Raw genomic sequence first — 24,927 nt, 5'->3', positions numbered from 1 at the left:
GAAGTGGTAAAGTCGCGCGAGAGAACGCTCTAAGGTCGAGCTACGCAACGTGCATCGAATTATGTCGCGTAAAGTGCATTTCCATTTCCCTTCGCGGCGCGTGCGCTCGCGTTTTCTTAACGAGGGACCCTGTAACGCGCGATATAGGTGAACCGATTCGACTCGTATAATTATCCGCATTTTTAACGGTTGTGCCCCGAGCCACGATGGTGTTCCAGCCACGAAACCGTCGGTTCTCGATCTCTTTTGCGTACGGAACTGCATTCGCCCGGTATGCAATTGCGGGAGCGCAAGGGCTACCGTTACGAACCCGCTGTGAAAGTGCACCAACGAAAGTGGGAATACCGATGCGGTTTTTACTCACACACCGTGTACGAAATGTGTGCACCGCGTTACGCGTACCGAATCCAGGGTTCACTGTTAACTCAACGGATCGTTACCCCGTGACAAGGTTCGCGAGCCGCGAAACGAACCGACTGTCGTCCGTTACTCGACAAGGGTGAACCAGAACAGTGTTTCTCGACGACAAACGCTCTTCGTTCGAATCGATTGTATTCGATAGAGGATGTTTCGTCTACACGAACGTAATCGCTCCTTTGGCACAAAAGATCGAAGCCGAACGAACGGCAAGAAACACGTTCGAAAATTAATCGTTTCACGAACGCGAAAACTTTCTCTCATAAAAAGGGTAGCTATTACCGATAGCTCGTATTTGTGGAAAGTTTCAAAGTATCGACTTTTTATTTCTCGTTGCACGTAACTTCGCTCGGTTTTGCGCGTTTCTCTATATTTATTCCACGCCACGAGTAACACGGACCAACGCGTACGAAACGAACGATCCGATCTCGGGAAATTTAACAATCGAATATCTCCCGATCGGTTGCTTTCGTATCGTGTACGCGTTGAAGTTTACCGGTCGGTTTTCACCCGGGTTCCGCGAACCCGTTTAAAAGTTCACGACCGTGTATACCGGACACCCTGTAGAGCGAGTATTAGATCTCTCGGTGCGTTGCGTACTTGGTCGAGCGATGAAGTCATTTTGAGCAACTTGTAATTACGGTATCGCCGAACTGCGCGTACCAGTATATACGTGCACAATATTTCTGTAAATTACAAGGTGTATTAACGATAACGAAGCAAAGGGAAAGTAAGATGGAAATGTTCTCACGGCACCGTGATAAGGATCTTAAATATATATATATATATATATATATATATATATATATATATATATATATGTATACGTATATATGCGAACGGGAACGTTAATTTATATACAAAATGTTTAGCGGGCTGATTGGATTACCGGATACTCGATTAAGAAACGAGCGGTATCCGCGAGGGGCGCGGTAAGCTGGAAATTGTGCATCTCGATGCTCGACTCTATTTCCCTGGCTATTAGCGTTAATCGATTATAGCGTGACGGATCGAATGATTTAAATAAAGACCGGGTGCGTCACGGGCCCGGCCCGGCCGGCCCGGTACACTCGACCGCGCCCGACAAAATGATGCCATTGCATTTACTCGTTATTATCTTCTATCCGTTAGGTTTTTCCTAAGCGATCAATGGTCTTCCATCCGCGGTGCCACGAACGGCTTATTAATAGCACGAAAACTTCTATCCATAGCTGCCACGTAGCACGGTGAGCGTGGAATTTCTTGGAATTTTCGAAAATAAACCTACACGGTATATCGAGTTGCGAGTTTTATATTGTGTTTAACGTTCCAATCAATAATCTATTAATAGTACCAAAGGTTCTATCGATAGCTCCTGTGCCGAGCACCGTCGAGGTTTACGTTCAATGACTAATCAACGACTCGTGAATAACGCGAACAATTGTACCGATGTCTCCTTACCGTGATTTTTCCAGATTTTATTTCACCGAAAGTCATTTCGCACCGAGAGATCCAATATCCGGTACGTCGAGCAGCGAGTCTCTCGTTCGGTTTGTGTATTCGGTAATTTGTAAATTTAATTTTTTTTAACGAAAAAGTTTCTCTCGACGTTACAAAATTTCCTCGTCGTTGGAAAGAGCGTACAATTTCTTAGATTTTCGAGATGTCGAACAGTATCTGGTACGTTCAGTAACGAGTGTTCGATTTTTAATCGACGATCAAACGATAAATGGTGCAGCTCCGTTCGAAACATTTTCGTCGTTCATACGTTGCAAGCGTACGCGATGGATTCGAACGATACCCTGTGCCTCGTATCGTAAATTATTTTCAATTCTCGTAATTATATCATCGCCATTAATCTTCGTTGATCTTCCAAGTTGCTCTACGCTCCGCGATAAAATCACCGCATCTAAACTTCTTCTCGAGCCATTTACGTTCGACCAGTTTTTCTTAGCCGACGATTGACAAAACTGTACGCGTATTACGTTTGCTTGCATACGTTCTGTCGAATACGTGACCGCTTCGAAGCCGAGACAGATGACTGCCAATCGCTTACAAAGTATACTTCGATTCAGGTCCAATTCGGATAACGAATAATCGTTACGGGTACGGGGAGGGAAAAAATTGATTTACCGGGACACGGTATTTAATAGCGACTTTTAACGAGGATATTTGGAACGCGGCAAGAGTCAGGAACGATTACTCGTTTTTACGGCGTGCAAGGAGTTTGATTCAACAGAACCGAGAAACTAGCACCGCTATGATAAAACCTTGTTCGTTTCTAGTTAAGTTTCCCGCAATCGTACCGACTAATTTCTAATGCAGATACGTGCGTTTGTATGTTGCAGGTGACGTACGCCGAACGGGCCAGTATTCATGCCAGTATGCCAATCAGATGCCAGTAGAGAGCCAGTATCTGTATCTGTCGCTACCGATAGCCAATTAATAAGTTACTTAGATAGTTAAATTAATAGGCAATACACACACACACACACATATATATAAAAAAAAGTATATATATATATATTACCTTTTTGGATAATCGTTTACTAGAGAACGTCGTTTACAGACGTAGCCGTTATACATATTGTAAGCAATCGAGGAGCAATAAGGGATCGAATCGCGAGCAATTATTTTTCTCGTCGTAAGTTTTGCTGCGATCGCAATTTTCTGCGCTCGTTCATCGATACTCTTTCTTTGATTTCGTCCCCCATCCCGTTTCCCCCCTCGTCCCCTCGTTATTCTTCCCGTGGTTTTTCAATCACCGGTGACCACGTGTTCTCCGAAGAAGGTATACCCGTTGTACATCGAACAGTGCGATCGAGCTGTGATTATCCAAGTGGACTGACCGATCGATTTCTCGGCTGTGAAGTGAATTAATACCCCAGGAAAACGATCGAAACGGAGAAAGGAAGTGAACAGCGTACACGGGCGAGCACGGTGGCTGGAAACGCTGACTTACTTCGAGAGCGCCAACCTGCAATCAAGGTTCATGGTTTTCATGGTGAGTCATCGTATCTATTTCTGCTAATTCTAATACGGTTACCATTTTTCTCTCCGATCTGTTCCAACCACCACCCTTCCCCCTTTCCCACTCGTTTCTTGTTTCGTTTCTTCCTAGAATCGGGCGCTAGATCGTATCGACCGATCGTCGAAAAGAAATCTCGTTCCGGGTTTCCCGGTACGTTGCCGCAACGGGGAAGAAATTTGTTGCGAGAGATTTTAAAGAGGATTTCACGACATTTTTACGCTCGATTTCTCCTCGTTTTTGCCCGGTCGTTGTTTCTTTTTCAATATTTTTTCTTCTTCTTCTTCTTCTTCTTTCATGCGCGCGCCTTGTCGGTCCGCTCAATTACGAATTGGCGAACAAACCCGTTACCGGGGGACGCGATTTTATGCAAAGTTTCTTCCGTGACGAGACGCGGCCGCAAGTTCCACGAAATATACAGCACGTGTCACATGCAATTTGCATAATGCGACATCGACACTTCTCCGATGCAACCGAAACGTTATCTTTATACACGTCGTATCGTTTCATATCGCGGATCATTGGATTATCGAGCGAGCCCGGCTTAAACGGAACATCCGATAATGGCAAATTCGAAGAACCGAAACTGTCTCGTAAATATCGATAAACAAGGACTACCGAAAGTAGTCGCAGACTTCCGTCTCCTGCAATTTATTTTCATTCTTGTGTTATCGCGAGCGCGAGCCCCGATATTCAATGAGCATCGCGGCGACCGTTCGGATAAACCGGGCTTCGACCGAATCGACGCTAACCCGTGTATCGAGAATTTCTTCGCGAGTTTCTACATCCGATCGGGACACGTTGGAAATCGACGGAATCGACTTTGTTTTTGCAACGCAAATGCTCGGTTTCGATTCCCGGTACGTGCTGTCAGCTCGTCGAATCAGTTCCCTCGACTTTGCATTTTAACGCTAAATAAACATAATACCTGATCGGAATCAAAATTTATCGCTCCTCATCGATATTTGCTTTCGCGGAACGGTGCACGGGACGCGACGACGATTACGCGAATTAGCAAAACGCTCGGTTAGCAGCGCGGTACAGCTCGTACCGACTCGGAAGATTTCTCCGTTCGAGAGAGAAAGAAACAAAAGAAAAAGAAAAAAAAGAAAAGAAAAACAACGATAATCCCGCGGATGATAAGTCACAGACGACCGTCATATTCGCGTCATGAGCGTCGCTCAAGAAGTTTTCTTCGCGACGTGACGTGCAACGCCTCGTAACCAACGTGGATTAAACTCAGCGGCGTCAGTTTCCTGCGAATACGATTAACATTAATTTATGGAACAAGACGCGTAACCTTTGAAACTCGGATACGAAGGTGCGGAACGTGGATGAAATTTGTCCGCCTCGTTTTCGCGCGTACGAATTTTCTGGAACCGCGAACGGAATATTTTTTCGCGCGTCGTTTCTCTTTTTCCCGCAATTACGCGCGCGTAAGAGCGATGTTTGTTCGCGCGTACACCGCTCGGTAATTGCCGAGTTTCGATAAAATACGAGCCGCGCTTAAGAACCGATTAATTCATCCAGTGAAATATCGCTGAAACTAGCCCCCCACCTTTTCTGTATACGTACACCTGTCGTCGTATTATTAATGCACCGGGTCGCGGTAGTATCCCTTGAACTTTTAACCCTTTGCGAATGGGTGTCCGAATAAACCGAACGACGCGTTTCTACCGTTTCTGAATCGACGAAAATTGATTTTCTTCATACGCGGGTTAAGAACGAACCAAGTACAGTAATAAAATCGATACATCGGGTGAAGTAATTTCAGGTACGCGATAATTGTCAATCCTAGTGCTCCAAAATCGATCGTTCGATTATTGGACGAGAGTCGTGGATAGTTGGTTTCTCTCGATATTCTCGACGCAGTTTCCGAAGTTTATCGATCGCGATCAATTGGCGAAGTTGTGGACAAAGGCAATCTCTGTATCACGCGCTGGGAAAAGAAAAATATCGTTCCCAGTGTCTCTACGTTTTTCAATTTCATCCAGCGTGGAAGTAGTCGCAAAGGTATCCGTTCGACGCGTTTCTCAAACATTTCCACCGGTTCCTTCTATGCGACGCTATCCACGGTAACGCGCTAACAAAAGAAGAATATCATTTCTTTGTGTTTCCCAATTTAATCCAACGCGGAACTGGCACAGAAGGTATCGGTTTCGCGCGTTTCTCGAACATCTCCATTCGTTTCTCTATCAAGTATCTGGTACGCGACGCACCAACAAAGGGAGAATTTCAATTTCTGGTTTCTCTGTTTCTCAATTTCATTCAACGTGCGAGCGGTACCGAAGGTATCGGTTCGATACGTTACAAACATTTCCATTCGTTTCTCCGCGCAACGCACTAACGATGGAAAATTATCATTTTTCGTTTCTCTGTGTGTCGCCAATTTAATCTAACGCGGAAGTTGCGAAGGTATCAATTTGACAATCATGTTTGAGGTCTCAAACATTTTCGTTCGTTCCTTTCTACAACGCATCGATAATATTTGCACGTGTTCAACGTATCACATCGACGAAAGAAAAATATAACTTTTAGTTTCCCTATATTTTTCAATTTCATTGAACATGGAAGTTGTTCCAAAGGTATCGCTTTGACTCGTTTCAAACATTTTCGTTCTGTACAACGCATCAACAACATTTGCGTTTATTAAATATTTCACAATATCGAAGGAAAAATATAATTTCCAGTTTCTCTGTATTTTTCGATTTAATTCAACGTGGAAATAATTTTAAAGATATCATATTGACGCTTTTCAAACATTTTCGTTCTGTGCAACGCATCAACAACATTTGAATTTGTTAAATATTTCACAATAACGAAAGAAAAATATAATTTCCAGCTTCCCTATATTCTCCAATTTAATTCAACGTGGAAGTAATTCTAAAAGTATCACATTGACTCGTTTCAAACATTTTCATTCCTCTGTACAACGCATCAACAACATTTGCATTTGTTCGACACATCGCGTGAACAAAAAAAGAAAAAGAAAAAAATATAATTCATTTTCCACTTGAATCCAAAGAAGAAGCGATATTAAATGTATTCTCTTGACGCGTTTGAAACATTTTCATTCTTTGTTCCGTACATCTCGTTGAAAATAAAAGAAAAAGCATCGCGTTTATTTACTCCACGTTTTCCGCTCGAATCGAAATTGGACGCGTTGCGGACGGTATCGGTTCGAGGCGTTTCTCGAACATTTTCATTCGCTCCGAAGGTCCCCGCTGCTTGGACTATGGTCGACACCTTAATGCAGACAGCACAGCGTGTTACGCAAATTAGTTGCCGTAGCGGAACATAACTTTCGAGTTATACTCCATAATGCGGCACGCTAATTAAGAAAAGCGTCGGATAAGGGCCCGCGGCCGGTGTATTCGTACCGTTCGATTTCTCCCGGTTGTGGGACCGTCTCGTTGCTCGTGGTTGGATATTTCGAGGGTGGAAGAGGAGACGCGCCGGTGGACCAAAGAGGCGAGAGAAGGATACAAAGAGGGTTCCACCGGCGGGTTACGGGTCAGCCACGGTGGAGCATTAATAATCGTTTACAATCTTTAAAGCAGGGTGTGGCGAGTGCGTTAACCCTCCTCTTCTTCCTCCTCTTCCTTCTGTTCCTCCTACTCTCGGCAGCTTCCCCTCCTACTTTTTCTTACTCTCCTCGGTTCTTCGCGATCGTTCGTGGTGCACCGGGCGGACAAAACACGATGAAAAAGTCAGCGGCGAGTTGCCTTCGTAAACCAGTTGGACGTATATATCGTGGAAAAAGGATAATCAATGGCGAAAGGGTACGTACGACGCGTAGTCGTTTTATCGTTCGTGACGATTCGGCCGCCGCCCGAGAAAGGAGAATTTATTTCTGGATTATTGAAAATCAGAGTGTCGCCGACCGATCGCGAATCGATATCTCTTCGTATCGCCTCCGCGAGCCACGTTTCGTTCTATGGTACGACTCACCGTCGTACTTTACGCCGCGTTATTTTTTTCCCGTCCTCTGTCGGCGATCGCCCGTTCGATTCCTTATCGTTTATGTATTTCGATATACGTGTGTACACGTATGTACGTATTTCGATAAAGTCCCCCGCGGAACGCGGACGGCCGCTCTTTATCCAAAGTACGAACGTTTAGATACCTCGATGGTTCATTTCGGAAGTACGGGACGGGACGGGACGACGGACGGGGGGATTAAAACGGAGAAATTAACGTCACCGGGAAACTCGACAAACCGGTATAACGCGGAGTCGTCTCGTGAATTTCGCAGCTTGCACCTCAAATCTACCTCCCTCCGTCGAATAAACATTCTTCAGCAGGAAGTAAACAAGTTTATCTTACGAGTATTTATTTAATTGCGCGTTGTCACTTGGCCCGGTCAATTTATGTACAAACATTTCGTCGCGCACCTGCGGGATTCTTCGCCGGCTTCCGTTTACACGCGTGCGCGCCGGCTCGGCCGGCGTTACATTTTTACCAAACTCTTGTCACGAATGTTCGAACGATAACCGTAGTTTTCATTTGCGGAGAAATTTTGCTCTCGACTAGCGTTACATTTTTACCAAACTCTTGTCACGAATGTTAGAACGATAACCATAGTTTTCATTCGTGGGGAAATTTTGCTCTCGACTGGCGTTACATTTTTATAAAATTCTTATTACGAACGTTCGAATACATAGTTTTCATTCGTGAAGAAATTTTGCTCTCGACCGTCGTTACATTTTTACCAATCTCTCGTTACGAACGTTCGAACGATAACTATAATTTTCCTATAGAAATTTTGCTCGCACGGTTTCGATTGTTTTCGAGAGACACGAAGCGCGAAACGGTACGCAAACCTACTCAATTTGTCAAGATTCGATATCCTTTAAACATTGGAAACGTTTCGTGCAACGTGTAAAATATTCGTCCATAATCCCGATACGTCGTCCGTGATCTCGAACGATTTTAATTCGGTGAATTTTCGAGACACGAAGATCGAATCGTGGACACACGGATCGTCCATAAATCGTTACGCTCGGGATGAAAGATACTCGTTACCGATTTCCCTCGATCGTTCTCCACGTTGTAGTGTCTCGAACGCTGTACGCGTCGTGGGTGAAAATTTTCGACGAAACGAAATTAGTCCGTCGAGATCCACTTCGCCGAACGCGACCAGTCGTTCGAAATAGAAATCGACGCGCCGCGACGTCGAACGTGGCGCGATTCGAGGCTCCTGACTACGAAACGAAGAACGAGACCGTTTCGATTGTCTCTCGGTAACGCGTGTTCGACGATCGTTGACGAAGATCGCGGGGAAATCGTCGCGGTGGCCGAAGGAATTCCAACGGTCGTTTACCCGGCGGTGCGTTATTAACGACGACGATAAATATGCGCGTTCTTTTCGCAACTGCGACGAATCGGCGATCGCGCGTCCACACGGGCTGCCACACGGCGAGAAAAAAATTCCCGCCGAGGAACTCGTTCCACCATCACCACCACGTGTGCCCCTATCGGTTGTCCCGTGAAAATCGGTCGTCGGCCCCATGGTCGCCTTCCACTGTACCAACGCCGCTCGTAGCCATTAACCCACCACCACCACCACCATCGCCACCACCACCACCACCACCGCCGCCGCCACCACCACCGCCACCTGCAGCGACGAATCAGCATATTTAGCGTCGAGCCGAATTTAATAGAGGTCATCGCTCGGCCGTGCATCACGGTTGCATTCGCGAGACGCATCAATAATATCCGCCGCGATGCATAACATTAAGCACGCACGCTAAACCCCCTCGCGAAACCCCTTTGGAATTCAATTCGCGTTTCCTCGCCGCGTATTCGTTTACGCTGCCCGATACGCTTATGGTTTAAATGCATTTGCATCGTGACACGCATAACTCGGTGCGTGCTACGGTTTATCGTACGTCGTGACCTTCCTCGATATATACCGATGCAGCGCACTGTTTTTCCACAACGCCGACACGGCTCGTCCTTGCGTTCCGTTTTACTCGATTCACGACTATCCGCGAACAGCGGAGAATTATCGTTTAGGTACAGACTTCTGTCCGATTTGTTCCCCGAGTCGAGCAATTTCCACGGGGATGCACCGGGGACGAAGCTAGCGTTCGATTTGTACGGTAAAATTTTTTAACGGGGGGGAATTATTGAACGATAACGGTGACGATTCAAGTATAAATCCAAGTAACTGTTTTCGGTTCAGAGTACGCGAAGAACGAGTACGGAGACGCTAAGGTTTGATTTATACGGTGGATTTTTTTATTTAAAGAAAAAAATAACGATTCGAGTATCGGTCGAGTACCGGTGTTCTGTTCAGAGAAACGTTGTTTCGACGACGATAAAATTTATGTAACGCGAGTCTCGTTCGTTGTTTCTCCGTCTCTCTCGCTCTCGTTGCGTTCCATTCGTTTTACTCGTCGAATGACAAAGCTTGGTCCGATCTCAGATCTACGAATAGCGAAGAATTACCGTTTAGGTACCAGTCTTGCGTAATTTATTCTCCAAATCGCTCACTTTGCACGGGAGTACTCGAAGAACGAGTACGGAGACGCTAAGGTTTGCTTCGTACGGTGGATTTTATATTTAAAGAAAAGAACAACGATTCGAGTACCGATGTTCCGTTCAGAGAACGATGAAACGTTGTTTCGACGATGTTGAAATTTATGTAACGCGAGTCTCGTTCGTTGTTTCTCCGTCTCTCTCGCTCTCGTTGCGTTCCATTGGTTTTACTCGTCGATCGTCGAGGCGTGGCCCGACCTTGGCCCGGTGATAAACAAGCTCGATTCTCGGAACGTACGCTCGACCTTCCTCGGATAACTGAAACCCCGTGGACTCGATTTCGCGTCGGGTTTTATCCAGAGATCATCGTAATCTCGTCTGGTCTGGTTCGTGCGCGCGTAAGTCGGTTCTCGTTGGCCGCACGATAAAATTCCAACGACGTTTTCGATTATCACAATCACGCGGTCGTCGATAACGCCCGAACGACGCAACATTTATGCAACATTTTACTCGTTGCCCCGTTCTACACAGCGGTTTCAAAGTGCACCATAAATATCGATATTACTCGGCGATACGTCGACGTGGAAGTCAATAAAAATTTTCTTCGTCACAAATGAACGTTTATCGGTCATATATCTTGGCCGTGCGGTGGTATACTCAACAGCCGTGAATGCCTCTCGAATAAATTCCGCCAAAGGGTGGAGACGGCTCGACGCGGTTCGTAACACGCACCGCTCGCGGATACGTTTCTTTTCCTTTTTTCTCTTTCTCTCTCTCTCTTATTTTCATTTCTTTCCCTCCCTTTTTCCTCTTTTCTTTTCTTTTCTTTTTTTTTTCTTCTCTTTTCCCTTTTCTATTTTTATTTTTCGAGGACATTAAAGCCAAACGAAACCCGCAGCAGCGGCGTGCCCGCGGTGCTCTATGGGACGTGAAAAATGAAAGAACACCGTGGCACGATTCATCACCCGCGTACCGCTCGCAGTTCTCGTGAAAGTGATGCATGCCTCTTGTCAAAGACGATACGCTGAATACCATTTGTTTCGCGGGCCGAGTATAGCCGGTAATGCACCTAATTTCCATTCGTTTCATCGACGATACGCGCTGCCGAATCTGTTATCCGTCCGTTGTGTCAGCGTTCGCTGAAGTTTTAATTGGCCGAAAATATGGGCGTGGACCGGGTGGATCCAATCGGTTCTTCGACGAGTACTTTCAACTTTGTAAAAATCGAAAACGCGGTGCCGAATGGTGGTGTTTCGATTGGCCGCGTGGCATATATTTTTACCGCTTCACGGTTCAATTTTTAACGACAGTCTGGCTCGGTGGTGTCGTTTCGGCGTGGTTTATTTAACGGGTCCCCCGCTAAAAGTGGGAAAATTTTTGAAACTTTAAAGAGACGCGATCCACCTGATCGGGATTGCTATTTCAGGCGTGTCTGGCGCGAGGAGATCGGCCCACGGCGAGTTTTGCTTTTTTAATTGCACCACGCATTACGCGGTAATAAAATAAAGCCGCGGTCGTTCTCGCGACGAATTATTAACTTTTAAACGTTAATTCGCGGTACGACGACGCTCGTACGCGAGAGCGCCACTTCGCGACGCGAACGATCGCTACGTAGCGTAAAAGTAAAGCCGTGCACACCGGTGCTGTGATATTAAAAAAAAAAATTATGTATATATATATATATATATATATGTATCGATCGATTCTGGAAACTTTCTTCTACGAAACCTGTACTTAAAGAAGATGGAACGACGTGGAAGAAAAAGTACAATTATCGTGGTACGCCGGCCGTGGTGTACGAGCTTCGATGTTGAAATTGTTTCCAACTTTGTATCGCCTCAAAAATATACACGTTTATTCGGCAGCAACGTTCCGCGGGGGAAACGAGTAACCGTTTTTATCTTTATAAGGAAAGAAGAAGCTCGTCCACGAGGAAATACGCGTTTTAAAACCGCTCGAGCGTGTTTCGACTATTAAAAAAGGAGAAATTTATTTTAAACGCGCGCGCGTGTACGTCGTCGTGCGCGTTTATATATTAATAAAAATTTTACATTCTCGTCGCGGGAACCGATTCGATTTCCAGGGAAATCGGTCCACGGATTAGCTCCCGTGAATTTTTTCTTTTCTATTTGTTCCGGTGCAGTTGGAAACACGCGTTCAAAACGAATCTCGAGCGGAATACCGCACGAGGAGTTAATCGTTTCCCTATCTCACTCGACGAAGGAAAAAAAAGAGAAAAAAAAAGAAACAAATGACACGGTTAAACGACGCTTATTTGTGACGTATTCGTTCACGTTAATTATTATTGGCCTTGCTGTATTTTTACGCGAGCGACGGTTAACCGGGACTCGGCGATACTTGTATTTTTACGCGAGCGTCACGACGCGTGTTAACATACGGAACATCTGAGACAACCGTGGCACGTTATCGCTACATTCGGTTCCTTAATGCGTTAAAGTCTGGCCCGACACGTTTCAAACGGCGATCTTATTGTTTATACAATTACTTTTCCCCGATCCCGCTTTCACGTGCACCGGTCGCTCGTCAGATTTTTTTTTCTTCCTTCTTTTTTTTTCCGTTTCGTTTCGTTTCTTTCTTTTTGTTTTCCGATCGGAGTGACGCGGCGGTTCTCGTCTCTTGTCTTATCTGTCGCGCAACGAGTCACGATACAGGAAGATTGCACAGTGAATTTCGAACGTGACACCCACGCGATCCGCATACGCTGGTTAATTGTTCCGATGGATTTAAAGTCGGCGTCCGAAATAAATGAATGTCGTATGCCAAGCCGCGGTACGATGCACCGAGATATATACGGTCGTCACGGATTATATTTCTTCGGGACGTATTAAACGTGAGCGAAGCTTCGACGAGTACGAGTCTCCGGATTCATTTCAGGAAACACCGGAACCCGACACGTTTCAATAATCTTGCGGACAGCCGGGATTTCAATTTTTAATTCGCCTCGCGACGCGAGATTTTTACGTAACGCCGAGGAAATTCGGTTAGTTTACATTTCAAACGCGCAGTATGTATTACAACCGAGGTCTCCTCGATCCGAACCACCGGCCATAATTATCGTTCGAAACGAGAGAACACGGGTGGGAGGGAAAAGATTTTTCAAACGCGACACTTTCGTGTTTTCTACATCTCGAAGATTACACCAAGGTCGACTTTCGACTCGATCCTTTTTTAATGACGGTACCCTACCTTTTCAACGATATTTTTCTCGATTAAGAAGAGACGAGTTTAACAACGGTGGACGTGCCGTTTTTAGCCGAAAAAGATGATCTCTCATTTTCTACGACCTTCGGTATTATTGCACATCGTTAAACTCGTCTTCTTTTAACCTCTGCCGAATATCGACAAACAGGTATAATACACCGTTTAGTGAAATTGATCTTGAAACGATCGTTGGAGAAACAAAACTAAAAAGATTGTTTTAAAATTGGTACGTTTTAAGAGGAAAAGTGGGTAATGTGTTCCTTCGTAGTGGATAGTATTTTCGTTGGGATTGTGTCTAGATTTTGAAAGCTCGACTGTCGAAAAACGTCGATTATTCGATTCGAGGTTCGAGCGAGAGAGCTCTACCTGAATATTCAAAATACTCGAGCACCTACGAGTGCAATATTAAAGTTAATAATTTCGTGAATAAATCTGGCTTAAATTTTATGGCATTTCCTGCTCCCGGTTGGTTCGAGTTGCCTGGATCTTAAACAAGCCGGTTATTCGCGATTTCGTCGCACTTTGAAGAGAATTCAAGTCGAAAGCTTTGTATTTCTTTGTCTGTAGATTCAAAGTTAGAGTATTAGAGTTACTAGAGCAAACGTTTAAAATATACTAGTGTCAAAGTATAATTTCGTAAATTAATTAAACGTATTTTCTATCTTTTGAACCGTCCTCGTTGCATTTGTACGAGAATTCAAATGAAAAGCTTCTTTGTATCTAGATTCTGAAGACGTCGAGGAGTAGATCCAAAGTTAGAGTACTAGAGTCACTAGAGCAGACGTTTAAAATATACGAGTGTCAAAGTATAATTTCGTAAATTAATTAAACGTGTTTTCTGTCTTCTGAACCGTCCTCGTTGCATTTGTACGAGAATTCGAATGAAAAGCTTCTTTGTATCTAGATTCTGAAGACGTCGAGGAATAGATCCAAAGTTATGGTACTAGAGTCACTAGAGCAGACGTTTAAAATATTCGACTACCAACGAGTTCAAAACTAGAGTTGACAATTTTGTAAATAAATTTAACGTCTTCTCTGTCTTCTGAATCTCCCTCATTTTAAATAAGTAGATTTCCCGCAATTTCGTCGCATTTTCAAGTCGAAAGCTTTGTATTTTTTTGCATCTATATTTCGAAAACGTCGAGTAATCGATCCAAAGTTATGGTACCAGAGTCACCAGAGCAGACGTTCAAAATATTCGAATACCGAAGTCAAAACTAGAGTTGACAATTTTGTAAATAAATTCAACGTATTCTCTCCTTTTCGAAACGTCCCCATTTTAAATAAATAGATTTTCCACAATTTCGTCGCATTTTCAAGAGAATTCAAGTCGAAATCTTTGTATTATATTTCTTTGCGCCTGAATTCCGAAAACGTCGAGTAATCGATCCAAAGTTATAGTACCAGAGTCACTAGAGCAGACGTTCAAAATATTCGAATACCGAAGTCAAAACTAGAGTCGACAATTTTGTAAATAAATTCAACGTAGTCTCTCCTTTTCGAATCGCTCCCATCTTAAATAAGTCAATTCCCGCAGTCTCGTCGCACATTTACGAGTACCAAAATCGAAAGTTTCGTTTGCATCGGGACGGTCGTTCAATTGTTCCAACGAATTCGAACACGAAGCTCCATGTAAACGAACATCATCGGGGCGACAAGTCCCTTAATATACGGTCTCGGTGGATTGTATTTCTCGGGATTTCACGGTCCTGTTCGCGTCGATCGTTGATCTCTCTCTCTCTCTCTTTCTCTGTCTCTCTCCGGTTCATCGAGCGAGCTGTACCGTGAGCGCATCATCGTAATCGGTAAGAGCGCGCGAGTCTGGTAAGCGCGACAATAAAAAGGAAACAGAAGACGGTTTTGCGTAATGTCGAACGATAAGTTCGGATTAAGCGGTACTACCGGAGGTGTAAATTTCGGTGATTTTCGCGTACGCGATGAGACGTTCCTGCGTCCGTGTGCGTGTACGCGCACGCGCACGCGCGTGCTTGCGTGTGCGCTCCGTAACGGATGCCCGTGTAAATCTTTTTCCGGACGCGACTTTAAATAATGTGGCTCCCAATTAGTAAGCATTCACGGAAGTCTGGGCGACAACAACGCGTTTGTTAACGTACTTTAGGAGTTGCCTCTCTTTGATCCGTACCACGTAAGTACTTCGCGAAGACCCGAGAGACCGAGAGAGAGGGAAATACCGTTTGAGCTATATTTAAGACACGGCACGTGTTGGTTATTGCACAACGAGTGCAACATTCGCTCTAACGCGGTGCGGTGCTATAGGTCTCGGTTTTACTAGGTCTGAAATACTCACGGTAAAGTATACGGTTCAATTTAATTAATTTAACAGTCGGGGGGACAGGTTCCGCTGGATTCTTGAAATAACCGATGAAATTCACGATATCGGCGGTATATCCGCGGCGTTCCGTATACACGCTCTCGGAGACCGCGCGCATCAAATCGAATAGATGAAACGGATAAACTCTTACTCAACCGATGGCTGGATTTGCATATTCATGGACATCCTACGATTAAAATTTATTTATACGACGCTCGGATAAACGGTAATCGAACTAACGCGATAACCCGTACGCGTCGGTCTATAATTAAGCGAATTTTTCTTTTTCATTTTTTTTTTTTTCCTTTTTTTTCCTTTCTTTTTTGTCCTCCTCCCGGTGTAGAAAGAATGTCATAGTAACGAGGATCGTACGACGCGGCGGTGATTCTTATCGCGCGAGGCGGGTATCCGATCTCGGTTTTCTCTGGACTCGCGCGTGTCAGAGGCCGGCGTCGCGGCGGCCCTACGCTCCGATACCTCGGGGCGAGTTTTAACGCGGTTCGAGACTCGGTTTCGGCGGCCCGGTTCGTCATCGATCCGACGATTACGAGTCGAACACGGTCGTTAACTGGTAAGCTCGCGGCCCGAAGCGTTCGCCCGTTGCCATTTACGCGTTACACGGTCTCGCTAAATTCGTCCCGGTCGTGACAAATTCATCCGGCGTTAACGGAGAACCCGGGCTAGCTTCGCTATAACACGAAGAAAACCGTTCCAGACGCGCGTCGCGAGTATTGATCGGCCGGCGAGATACCGGCGAGCTCGCTGGCTTTGCGAAAACAACTGCAAGTTATTAGATATACACCGCTCACGGTAGACGTTTTCCCCCTTACGGTATCGTAAAACATTCATGGACAAGGATTACGCTGAAATTGCACCCGACGCGTACAACTTTCACCCGTACGACCCATCGCGAACTTATTCTCGGCGTTCGAGTCGCGCACCGATCGTTCGCGGTGAATCGTTGATCGACGATTGCTCGGAATTCGGACGGTCGAAATTCTCCCTCGATTAGCGAGCGACCGAATCGTCGAGGAGAATCCATCGGTGAATTCGCGAGGTCCGCCCCCGGTGTTGGTACAACCGTCGCGCTTTATCGTTCCTCGCGTCAAGAGATGCAGATGTTTCGGGGTATGTCGCGAGCGTGTTGCTTCTGATTTATACCGCATTAATTTTCGAGCAACATTGCGGTTGCACGCAGATGTAACCCGCGGGGAGACGTGTGCGCACGCGTGTACACCGTTGGGCCCGTACTCACGGCCACGCACGCATCTTGTTCCGTGGTCGTGGGACGTCGTCGGTCGGGCCGCTCGCTCGCTCGCTCGCTCGCACGAATGCTCGATTACCGCTATCGGATAAGCTCGATCGATTTTTCGATCGTCCGTTTGAAGGGCGTGAACACGCACGCACGTTGATTTACGAGGTTCCCGGGTCGCTCCCGACTCGAATCGCGCACGAAAATGGATGCTCCACGGCCGAGGTTCGCCACGGGCCCGAAACTCGACCGAACAATTTATCGGATCCGTAGAAAGAATTTGCCCGTGATGTGTGCCCCCTCGCAGCGGTTCTTGCCCACTGACGATAAACGATCGCCTTCGTGAAAGTTTTCGTCGCGGAGAAATGCCGTGAATAATTGCGCGCGCGTCTCGCGGACGCGCCGCGGATGCAAATTTCGAGAGACGCGGAACGATCGCGTTTACACGCGCGAGTCGATCATTTTACGTACGATCTTCTAACCGGGGAGATCTTTCTGGCTTTGGTTCCTACGTTTCTGCAGATTCATGAATCGCGAACGACGAATCGCGGTGAATTTTATTTCGTTTCGAGAACTTGCTGCGGAATTACGCGATCGTGTGTGATTTCCTGTGGGATCTTGTAAGCGGGGAGATTTTTGTGGGTTAGGTTGTTCATTTCTGCAGATTTATAAATCGTGAACGATAAATGGCAGTGAATTTTATTTCGTCTCGAGAACGTGTGACGGAATTACGCGATCGTGTGTAATTTTCTGTGGGATCTTGTAACCGGGGAGATTTTTGTGGATTAGGTTGTCCATTTCTCCCGATTTATAAATCGTGAAAGATGAATGGCGGTGAATTTTATTTCGTCTCGAGAACGTGTGACGGAATTACGCGATTGTGTGTGATTTTCTGTGGGATCTTGTAACCGGGGCGAGATTTGTGCGTTGCTTCGTCCATTTGTCCCGATTTATAGTTTAGAAACGACCAATCGCTATGATTTTTATACCAATAAAATAGCCCTCTCGTGTATTATTTTGCGCGGAATCTTGTAAGCGGGGCGATTGATTTTCGTTTGTTTTCCTTAACCATAGTTAGCTATTTAAGAATTGCAAACGACTAATAGCGATGACTTTTATTCCGTCTCGAAAAATAGCAACGGAATTGCGCGGAATCTTGTAAGCGGGGCGATTGATTTTTGTTCCTCTTCTTCGATCGTAGATTCGTCATTCAAGAATTATAAACAACGAATAGCGGTGGATTTCACTCCGTCCCGAGAACGTGCGACGGAATCGTGCGCTCGTGTACGATATTCCGCGAGATCTTGTAACCGGGGCGATACTCCGTCGCGTGTTCTTCCACCGATATCTCACGACCGATAAATCGGGAACGAGTGTAAATTTGTCGCGAGGCGAAACGCTCGACGAGAATCGCGCGTTCGTGATTCATTATCAAGCGTATCTTGTAAGCGGGGCGACTCAACCGCGTCCTTGTATCTACCAAACGATAAAAATCGGGAACAACGAATGTCGATGAATTTTTTTTTTACCCTCCTTCGAGGAACGTCTTCTTTCATCGATGCTCGGTCCGTTCTTCGCGCAAAATGACCACCTTTTAATTTACGAACCGTTAACGTCACGGCAGCCCGGGCACTAAACTCGATGGAGTTGCATCGTCCCTCGGGGTGGAGATTTAAAGTCGGGCGTAAATTCGCCGCGTGTTAAGAAGGTGCCAAACTTTTTTAAATCACATCCGCCCGACCGATTCGCTTTCACGATAATACGAGTGCATTTAACGCGAACACGCGTACCGTCAGTTTTGCCGAGCAACGACCGACCGATCTTTTTTCTTTGCTTTTTTTTCTCCTCAGTTTCTTTCTTTCTTCTCCTTTTTTTTTTACATACTTTTCGAATCGCTCGTCATACCTTTTTCTTTCCTCCGTTTCTCTCTTTCTTTTTTTTTTTTTATATACTTTTCGAATCGCTCGTCCGAACTTTATCGTTGCGCAACGATCGTTCCTCGCGCGATCGTATTTAATTGGATCGGGGATTTGTCATTCGATTTTGTTGCAACGGTGTTTTTTACTCGCGTCATTTCCCCCTGCCTCTCTCGAATACTTTGAAACACTCTTACGTCGATCTGTCATCGGATAAAAGACTTCCCTCTCCGTGGTTCATTTTTAGTACTTTACCCGCCGAATCGAATGAACTCTTTGAAACGTGTTTTCTCGCACAGGACGATTTCAAGAGGCTTCTATCGACACACGACTCTCGAAAATTAGAAAACAGTGTCCCAGTGTCGCGAAATTTATGCGCGACTCAGGTGTAGACTAATTGGTAATTTTCATGGGGGCGAGTTTTTGGGTCAACGAGGTAGATCTTGGTGGAAAATTACGTAGAATCTGGTGGAACAAAGGAGACGAGAGGAAAGAGTGCTCGGCGTGTTCTACTTGTAAAATTATGGAAGACAAATTTGATTGTTGATAGAATATTCATGAATAGAACTATAACACTTGCTCGAAAGAGACTAAAAATCTTTAGACGTCTACCAACCGTATTTTACGCGATAGAATCGACAATTAACGACCAAACTGAAATTTGTCAGATCGATAATTCTTCTATATCGATCCTCCTTGAATCGTTTCGAATTTATGGAAGGCACGTTTTTAAATCTATAACGAAACGATGTGGAAATGTTACTATAACGTCGAGTGGACACATTGGGAAAAAATGATGTTCCTTTGGTAGCCGGAAAGGATCGAAGGCGAAGGAAAGAGAAAGGAAGGAGATGGTGCGGTGTGTTTCGTGTTGGATCTGCCAGAGGGCTCGTCGGTAAGGTTACCTAGTCCAGGTGCTACTACGAACACGATGTTATTCGGACGAGGGAATCGAAGGTTACAACTGGCGGGAATTGAGTTTCGATCGAAATACAATGATTGATATTGTCGACGATAAAACGGAACCGGTAACGAATCAATTTCGACGATCCGGAATCGATATCTGGCTCGAATTCGAGAAATTCCTTGGATAATTTACGAGGTTCTGAACGTCATCGGCGTCACGCTAATGGCATCATTTTTCATACGATGAAGTCGTATTACCGACGAACATTGGCCATAAACTAAGGCGCCCACGAATACTTCCTCGTAAAACGAACGCCGGTAGGGTGTTGCATCCACCTTCTGTGATGCAACACGTCTTTGCATCTGCGAATAAATCTAGCGTTAAACTACTCGCGCGTTGCACGTTCTACGGGCCCCCATGGCGGGACTAGGGACTCGGCCGTGGCACGGACCGCGTGTGTTTTCCATTGGTGGTGAAAACGTTAACGGGATGCTCTTTCTGTGGATAAGTGGATACGTAGATACGTAGTACGTAGATACATAAATAGTAGATACGTGGATACGTAGATACAGCTCCGAAAACGAACGTTGGGACATTTGATTTTTTTTTTTTTGTAAAAGGAGTGAAAACGATTTTGAGAAAAATAATCGTAGGTATCTAAATAATAATATAATTCGAGAAAAATAATCGTAGGTATCTAAATAATAATATAATTCGAGAAAATAATTGCAGGTATCGAAATAATAATATAATTCGAGAAAAATAATAGTAGTCGAATTCTGATCGGGTGTATCGTATTTTTGTCGATAATAATTCTTCAATGTGACCTTCTTAATATTATTTTGAAGAATGTAAACTACCGTTTCAGGTTAGATAAATTTCGATTATTTTCAATATTTCGTTCCAACGAGTTCACGCAAGATCGTTGCCTATTATACTTTTTTTACGATGCAAAGTATCAAACGCAAGGGAACATTCCTTCGATCGTTTCGATAAATTCACAACGATCTTGGATTCACTCTTTCGATAAGTTTATAACTGTTTTACATCCACTTTAGATAACAATTCGTACACATTGTGGATTCACTTTTGATAAGTCCATAATGACTTTGAATTCACTTTAGATAAGTTCACAACGATTTTACATCCACTTTAGATAACAATTCGTACACATTTTGGATTCACTTTCGACCAGTTCGTAACGATCTTGAGTTCACTGTCGACTTTGCATTTACTTTCGATAGGTTCGTAACGATGTTATTAGGTTGTTCGTTTAATTTTCCAAAATGGAGAATATATAATTTAATAAAATGATTATACACTCTAAAAAATTCGTGTTGTATTTTCACCAAAATAACGAAATTACTTTCCGAACAACCCGATACATCCACTCTCGATAAATTCTTACCGCTTTTAAATTCTCTTTCTTCGAGTTCCCAAATTTGTTAACATTCACCAACGACAAGTTCGCAAATTCACATTCCCTATTCTTCTTCAAATTTACTTCCAATAGATTCCTAACGACATTACATCCACTCTCGATAAGTTCTCAACACATTTAAATCCCTTTTCATCAACCTCCCAAATTTCTTAACATTCACCATCGACGAGTTCGCAAATTCACATTCCCTATTCTTCTTCAAATTTACTTCCAATAGATTCCTAACGACGTTACATCCACTCTCGATAAGTTCTCAAAGCTTTTAAATCCCCTTTCGTCAACCTCCCAAATTTCTTAACATTCACCATCGACGAGTTCGCAATGATCATACCCTCCTTCGACAAGCGTTTCAATACTTCCCAACGGATACACAAATAACTTATAACGTTCACAATAATTCCTTTCCGCGTTACTCGGACCGCTCTGTCGGCCAAACAACACGCGAGTAGCACACGTCGAGCGATTTCGCGCGTTCTTTCCCCGCGCGTCTCGTAGCAACAATTTACATTCGCTCGACAACGACGACAAGGAAAACGACCACTTACAAATGTCCTCTTTCTCCCGCGCCTCGTTCCGTCTCGTTCCCGCTCGATTTCGTTCGGTCTCTCTGTCCTCTGCAATTTTCACGCGGTTGTCAAAGCGATTCTTCGCGTCGAGCTCGTCATTTTTCACGCGATGTATCCAGATCGGGAGAGTAAACGACAGGGGAGGGGAGTGGAGGGGTAGAGGGCCACTTTGTCGCGACGTCGTGCTCGAAACGACGCGCTAAGCTCGCGTCGCTGGAATATCTCGAGCGTGTTCCAGCTAGGAAAAGCTGTTCGTTGTACACCTTCTTCTTTGTTCTCTCTGGTTTGCCGACGGTCCGGTCGAGCTTTGTACAACAGGAAGGCTATCGATCCTGTAAACGGCATGTCGGCGAACGGATATGGTCGCCGGCTGATCGGACGTTTATCGACATCGTCTCGAGATCCGTGCAGACATTCGGATGAGGAGGAGGAGGTGGAAGGTATCGTTTCGTGAAAAGTCTCGTCGTAAAGTCTGGGCCAACTGGTCGTTTCCGATGGATTCCATCGTCCATTGGCCGGTCGGAGGACACCGATGGCGTCGAGAGACGGACACGCGCGTCGTTCGTTCAGAATTCGATAAGTAGGCGGTGCATCGACGTCAATTTACGCGATTGACACCGATCGCCGGGAACCGGTCGTACGTGATCGCGTAAGAAACGATTTTATCGCGATTCGTCCGTCATCCGTCACTGCCCGCCGGTTACAACGAACGTTCTCTAGCCGCTGGTGGATCTCCCCCGTTCTCCGATCGTACCACCGTTTATACTCCACCGGTAGGTAGGTACACGTCCAGAAACGTTAAACGTTAACGGAACATCGATCGAGCCGGCCCTTATTAATCTCGGCCCGGCGAACGGGATATCCCGGGGCGTCTTCTCTCGGGGTCCCGTGCTTTACGGCGCGTGAAATTTTATCGCGTAACGATCGGTATCATTAATTCGGCTAATTAACGTGTTAACTTATGGCCGCAATTACGACCACCGAGCTCTTAGATCGTCTTCACGTTTTAATTTCAAACGCCACCGGTCCAGTTCACCGGACAACCTCGTAACCACCCTGGTCGAAGGGAGGCGGAGGAGGGCCTTCTTCCGAGCGGTGTCGTATTTACCGGTTATTATACGGTAATTATCGCGGTGTTTTTCACCGTGGGACGAGAAGCGCGAGTATGGTAAATTTCGAGGTGCATCGCTTTTCCATTTGTCGCGCGGGGGCGAAGATGGAGGGGTTCGAAACGTCCCGGTAGGAATCGGTCTCGCGTCTTTAAGTACGTATCTAATGGAGAAACAATAACCAACGGGGGTACGGAACCGTAACAGGAAACGTTAAAGTAGTCTACCGCGTACCGACCACCGTGATTATGCCCGCTCTCGGGGAGACCGCGTAACGTTTCACCGTCTCTTACGTTCTTAATTCCCGCGTACCTCTTTGTTCGGCGCGCGCTAATCACGGGTTTCGTGCATACCCGGCGATCTATTTAGAGGGCAAATTAACTCGGCTGAACTCTCGGCCAGCGCTAATGAAAAGCGTTTCTCCTCGTTGGCCACGCTCGGGACCCGTGCAACCGTCTTGCCCGACTCGTGCGCGACGTTTCTCTCCTTCTCTACGATCGACGCCATTTCTTTCAGACGCGATCACCGCGCCCGATCGGGGAGATTTCGATGCTCGACGATATCCGGTTAATAGAGGGTCGTACCGTTAGGGGACCTGGGTCAGGTACATCCCTTTCGTTCGCGGTAACGAACGTACGTACCTGGGTGGTGCTTTTGCGGTATTTTGAATCGTTGATAAGGACATTAACGAAATTGGGATATTGACGACTGTCGAGAAGGGAGTTTACTAAGGGAAGGATTGTTTGCGGTATTACTGTACGAAGAATGTATCGTGGTACGCTTGTAACAAAGTTATATTTCGTTATCGACAATTCGAAATAACATTTTGTGGGATTTGGAATTGTTGATAGCGAAATTAACGAAATTGTCTGTCGAGAAGAGAAGGTTTGCTAAGGGAAAGATTGTTTGTGGTGTTACTGTACGAACAATGTACCATGGTACGCTTGTAGCAAAGTTATATTTAGCTATCAATAATTCGAAATACCATTTTGTGGAATTTGGAATTGTTGATAGCGAAATTAACGAAATTGTCTGTCGAGAAGGGAGTTTACCAAAAGAAAGATTATTTGTAGTATTACTGTACGAGCAACGTAACACTATGGTACATTTGCAGCAAAGTTACTTTGTGGTATTTTGAATCGTTGGTAGCGAAATTAATGAAATTACTTGTTGAGAAAGGAATTTGCCAAGGGAAATTTATTTGTAATATTACTGATCGTTCACTTTGTGCTTCAAATTGTCACATTGTAGACGATACTGTTGATTTACTACGTTTATTAATTAGCAATCGTCGAAAGCTGGTAGTTACTCGAGAAAAGGGATTCTGATCCGAGTCATCGCTCAAAGTCTCAATTCTTAAAAAAATTTACACCGTAAAGTTTCACGTTCTCTGCAAGCTTTGTCACTCTCGAGAAGCTCGATCGCGGTTCGTGTTTTCGCTTCTATTCCCGTAGATTATCGTCTATGGGAACCCATCGAAACGGATCAACGAAACGACTCGCGGAATACACGGAGCGAAATGAAAGACGATGTTGAAATCGAAGAAGATAAGAGTATCCTCGAGTAGTGTATCGTTAGCGTGCAACGCGAACGGGCCTTTTTCGGCCCTCTTGAACTTTAACTTCATTTTTTGCATACCGTGTGACGTGTCCAGCGGCAATTCGCGTACGATAAATTCCGTATACGGGCCCTTATGTATCGTTCCGAGTTTGCAGCGCGCGTAAAATCAATATGCTGGAACGTACGAAACGCTGAGAGACATTTCGTGCCGCGGGATCATTGAATTCCGCAATCTCTAGGGTCGTGTGCATATGCATGCGGACGCATTGATAAATAAAGGCTAAAAAGTTTGCGAGGGTCTCGTGTCGCGGTGCATCACCGCGGTGGGTGAATCGAAAAAAGATGGTAAAACCGGTTATACCACCAAAACCGGAAAGATTTCTTCCGCACGCTGCCGCCCAAAATGGACAAATGGGGCGAGGTAGTTCAGCCACTGGTACACGAATAAAAGAACGAGTACCGGTGAAAATACGCGCCTTTGTCGAACGAACGCTATTAGGACCAATTGGAACGTTTCTGGATGCTCGTAGAGCCTAGTGCGATACCTACGAGTGTCTTCGCGCCAATTTTTACGATACACCTTCCTGTTTTCAATCTTCTACCCTCACCTTTTATGATCAATTGAGAAAAAGTCTTTACGATAAGTTAAGAAAGAGTTCTAGCTGTCTTCGTGCCAATTTTGTACCCTCACTTTTTATCTATTTTGCGGTAAATC

The 24,927-nt window shown here is 45.2% G+C and overlaps 1 protein-coding gene across 2 annotated transcripts in view; it reads left to right on the top strand.

Moving 5' to 3' along the window:
• The window catches only part of LOC143145006 (uncharacterized), a 643,697-nt gene that overhangs the window by 22,498 nt on the left and 596,272 nt on the right, over positions 1–24,927 (top strand). For both annotated transcript variants that reach the window (XR_012991574.1, XM_076307961.1), the window contains exon 2: positions 2,745–3,400. Coding sequence is in view for 1 of the 2 variants with exons in the window: in XM_076307961.1 (XP_076164076.1) it covers positions 3,389–3,400 (12 nt within the window). In the remaining variant the exon portion in view is untranslated. The remainder of the gene's footprint in view (positions 1–2,744; positions 3,401–24,927) is intronic.

The sequence above is a fragment of the Ptiloglossa arizonensis genome, chromosome 3 (genome assembly GCF_051014685.1).
Source record: "Ptiloglossa arizonensis isolate GNS036 chromosome 3, iyPtiAriz1_principal, whole genome shotgun sequence".
Taxonomy (NCBI): domain Eukaryota; kingdom Metazoa; phylum Arthropoda; class Insecta; order Hymenoptera; family Colletidae; genus Ptiloglossa; species Ptiloglossa arizonensis.
Note: the sequence above shows the minus strand (reverse complement) of the source record. Positions and strands in the feature narration are given on the sequence as shown.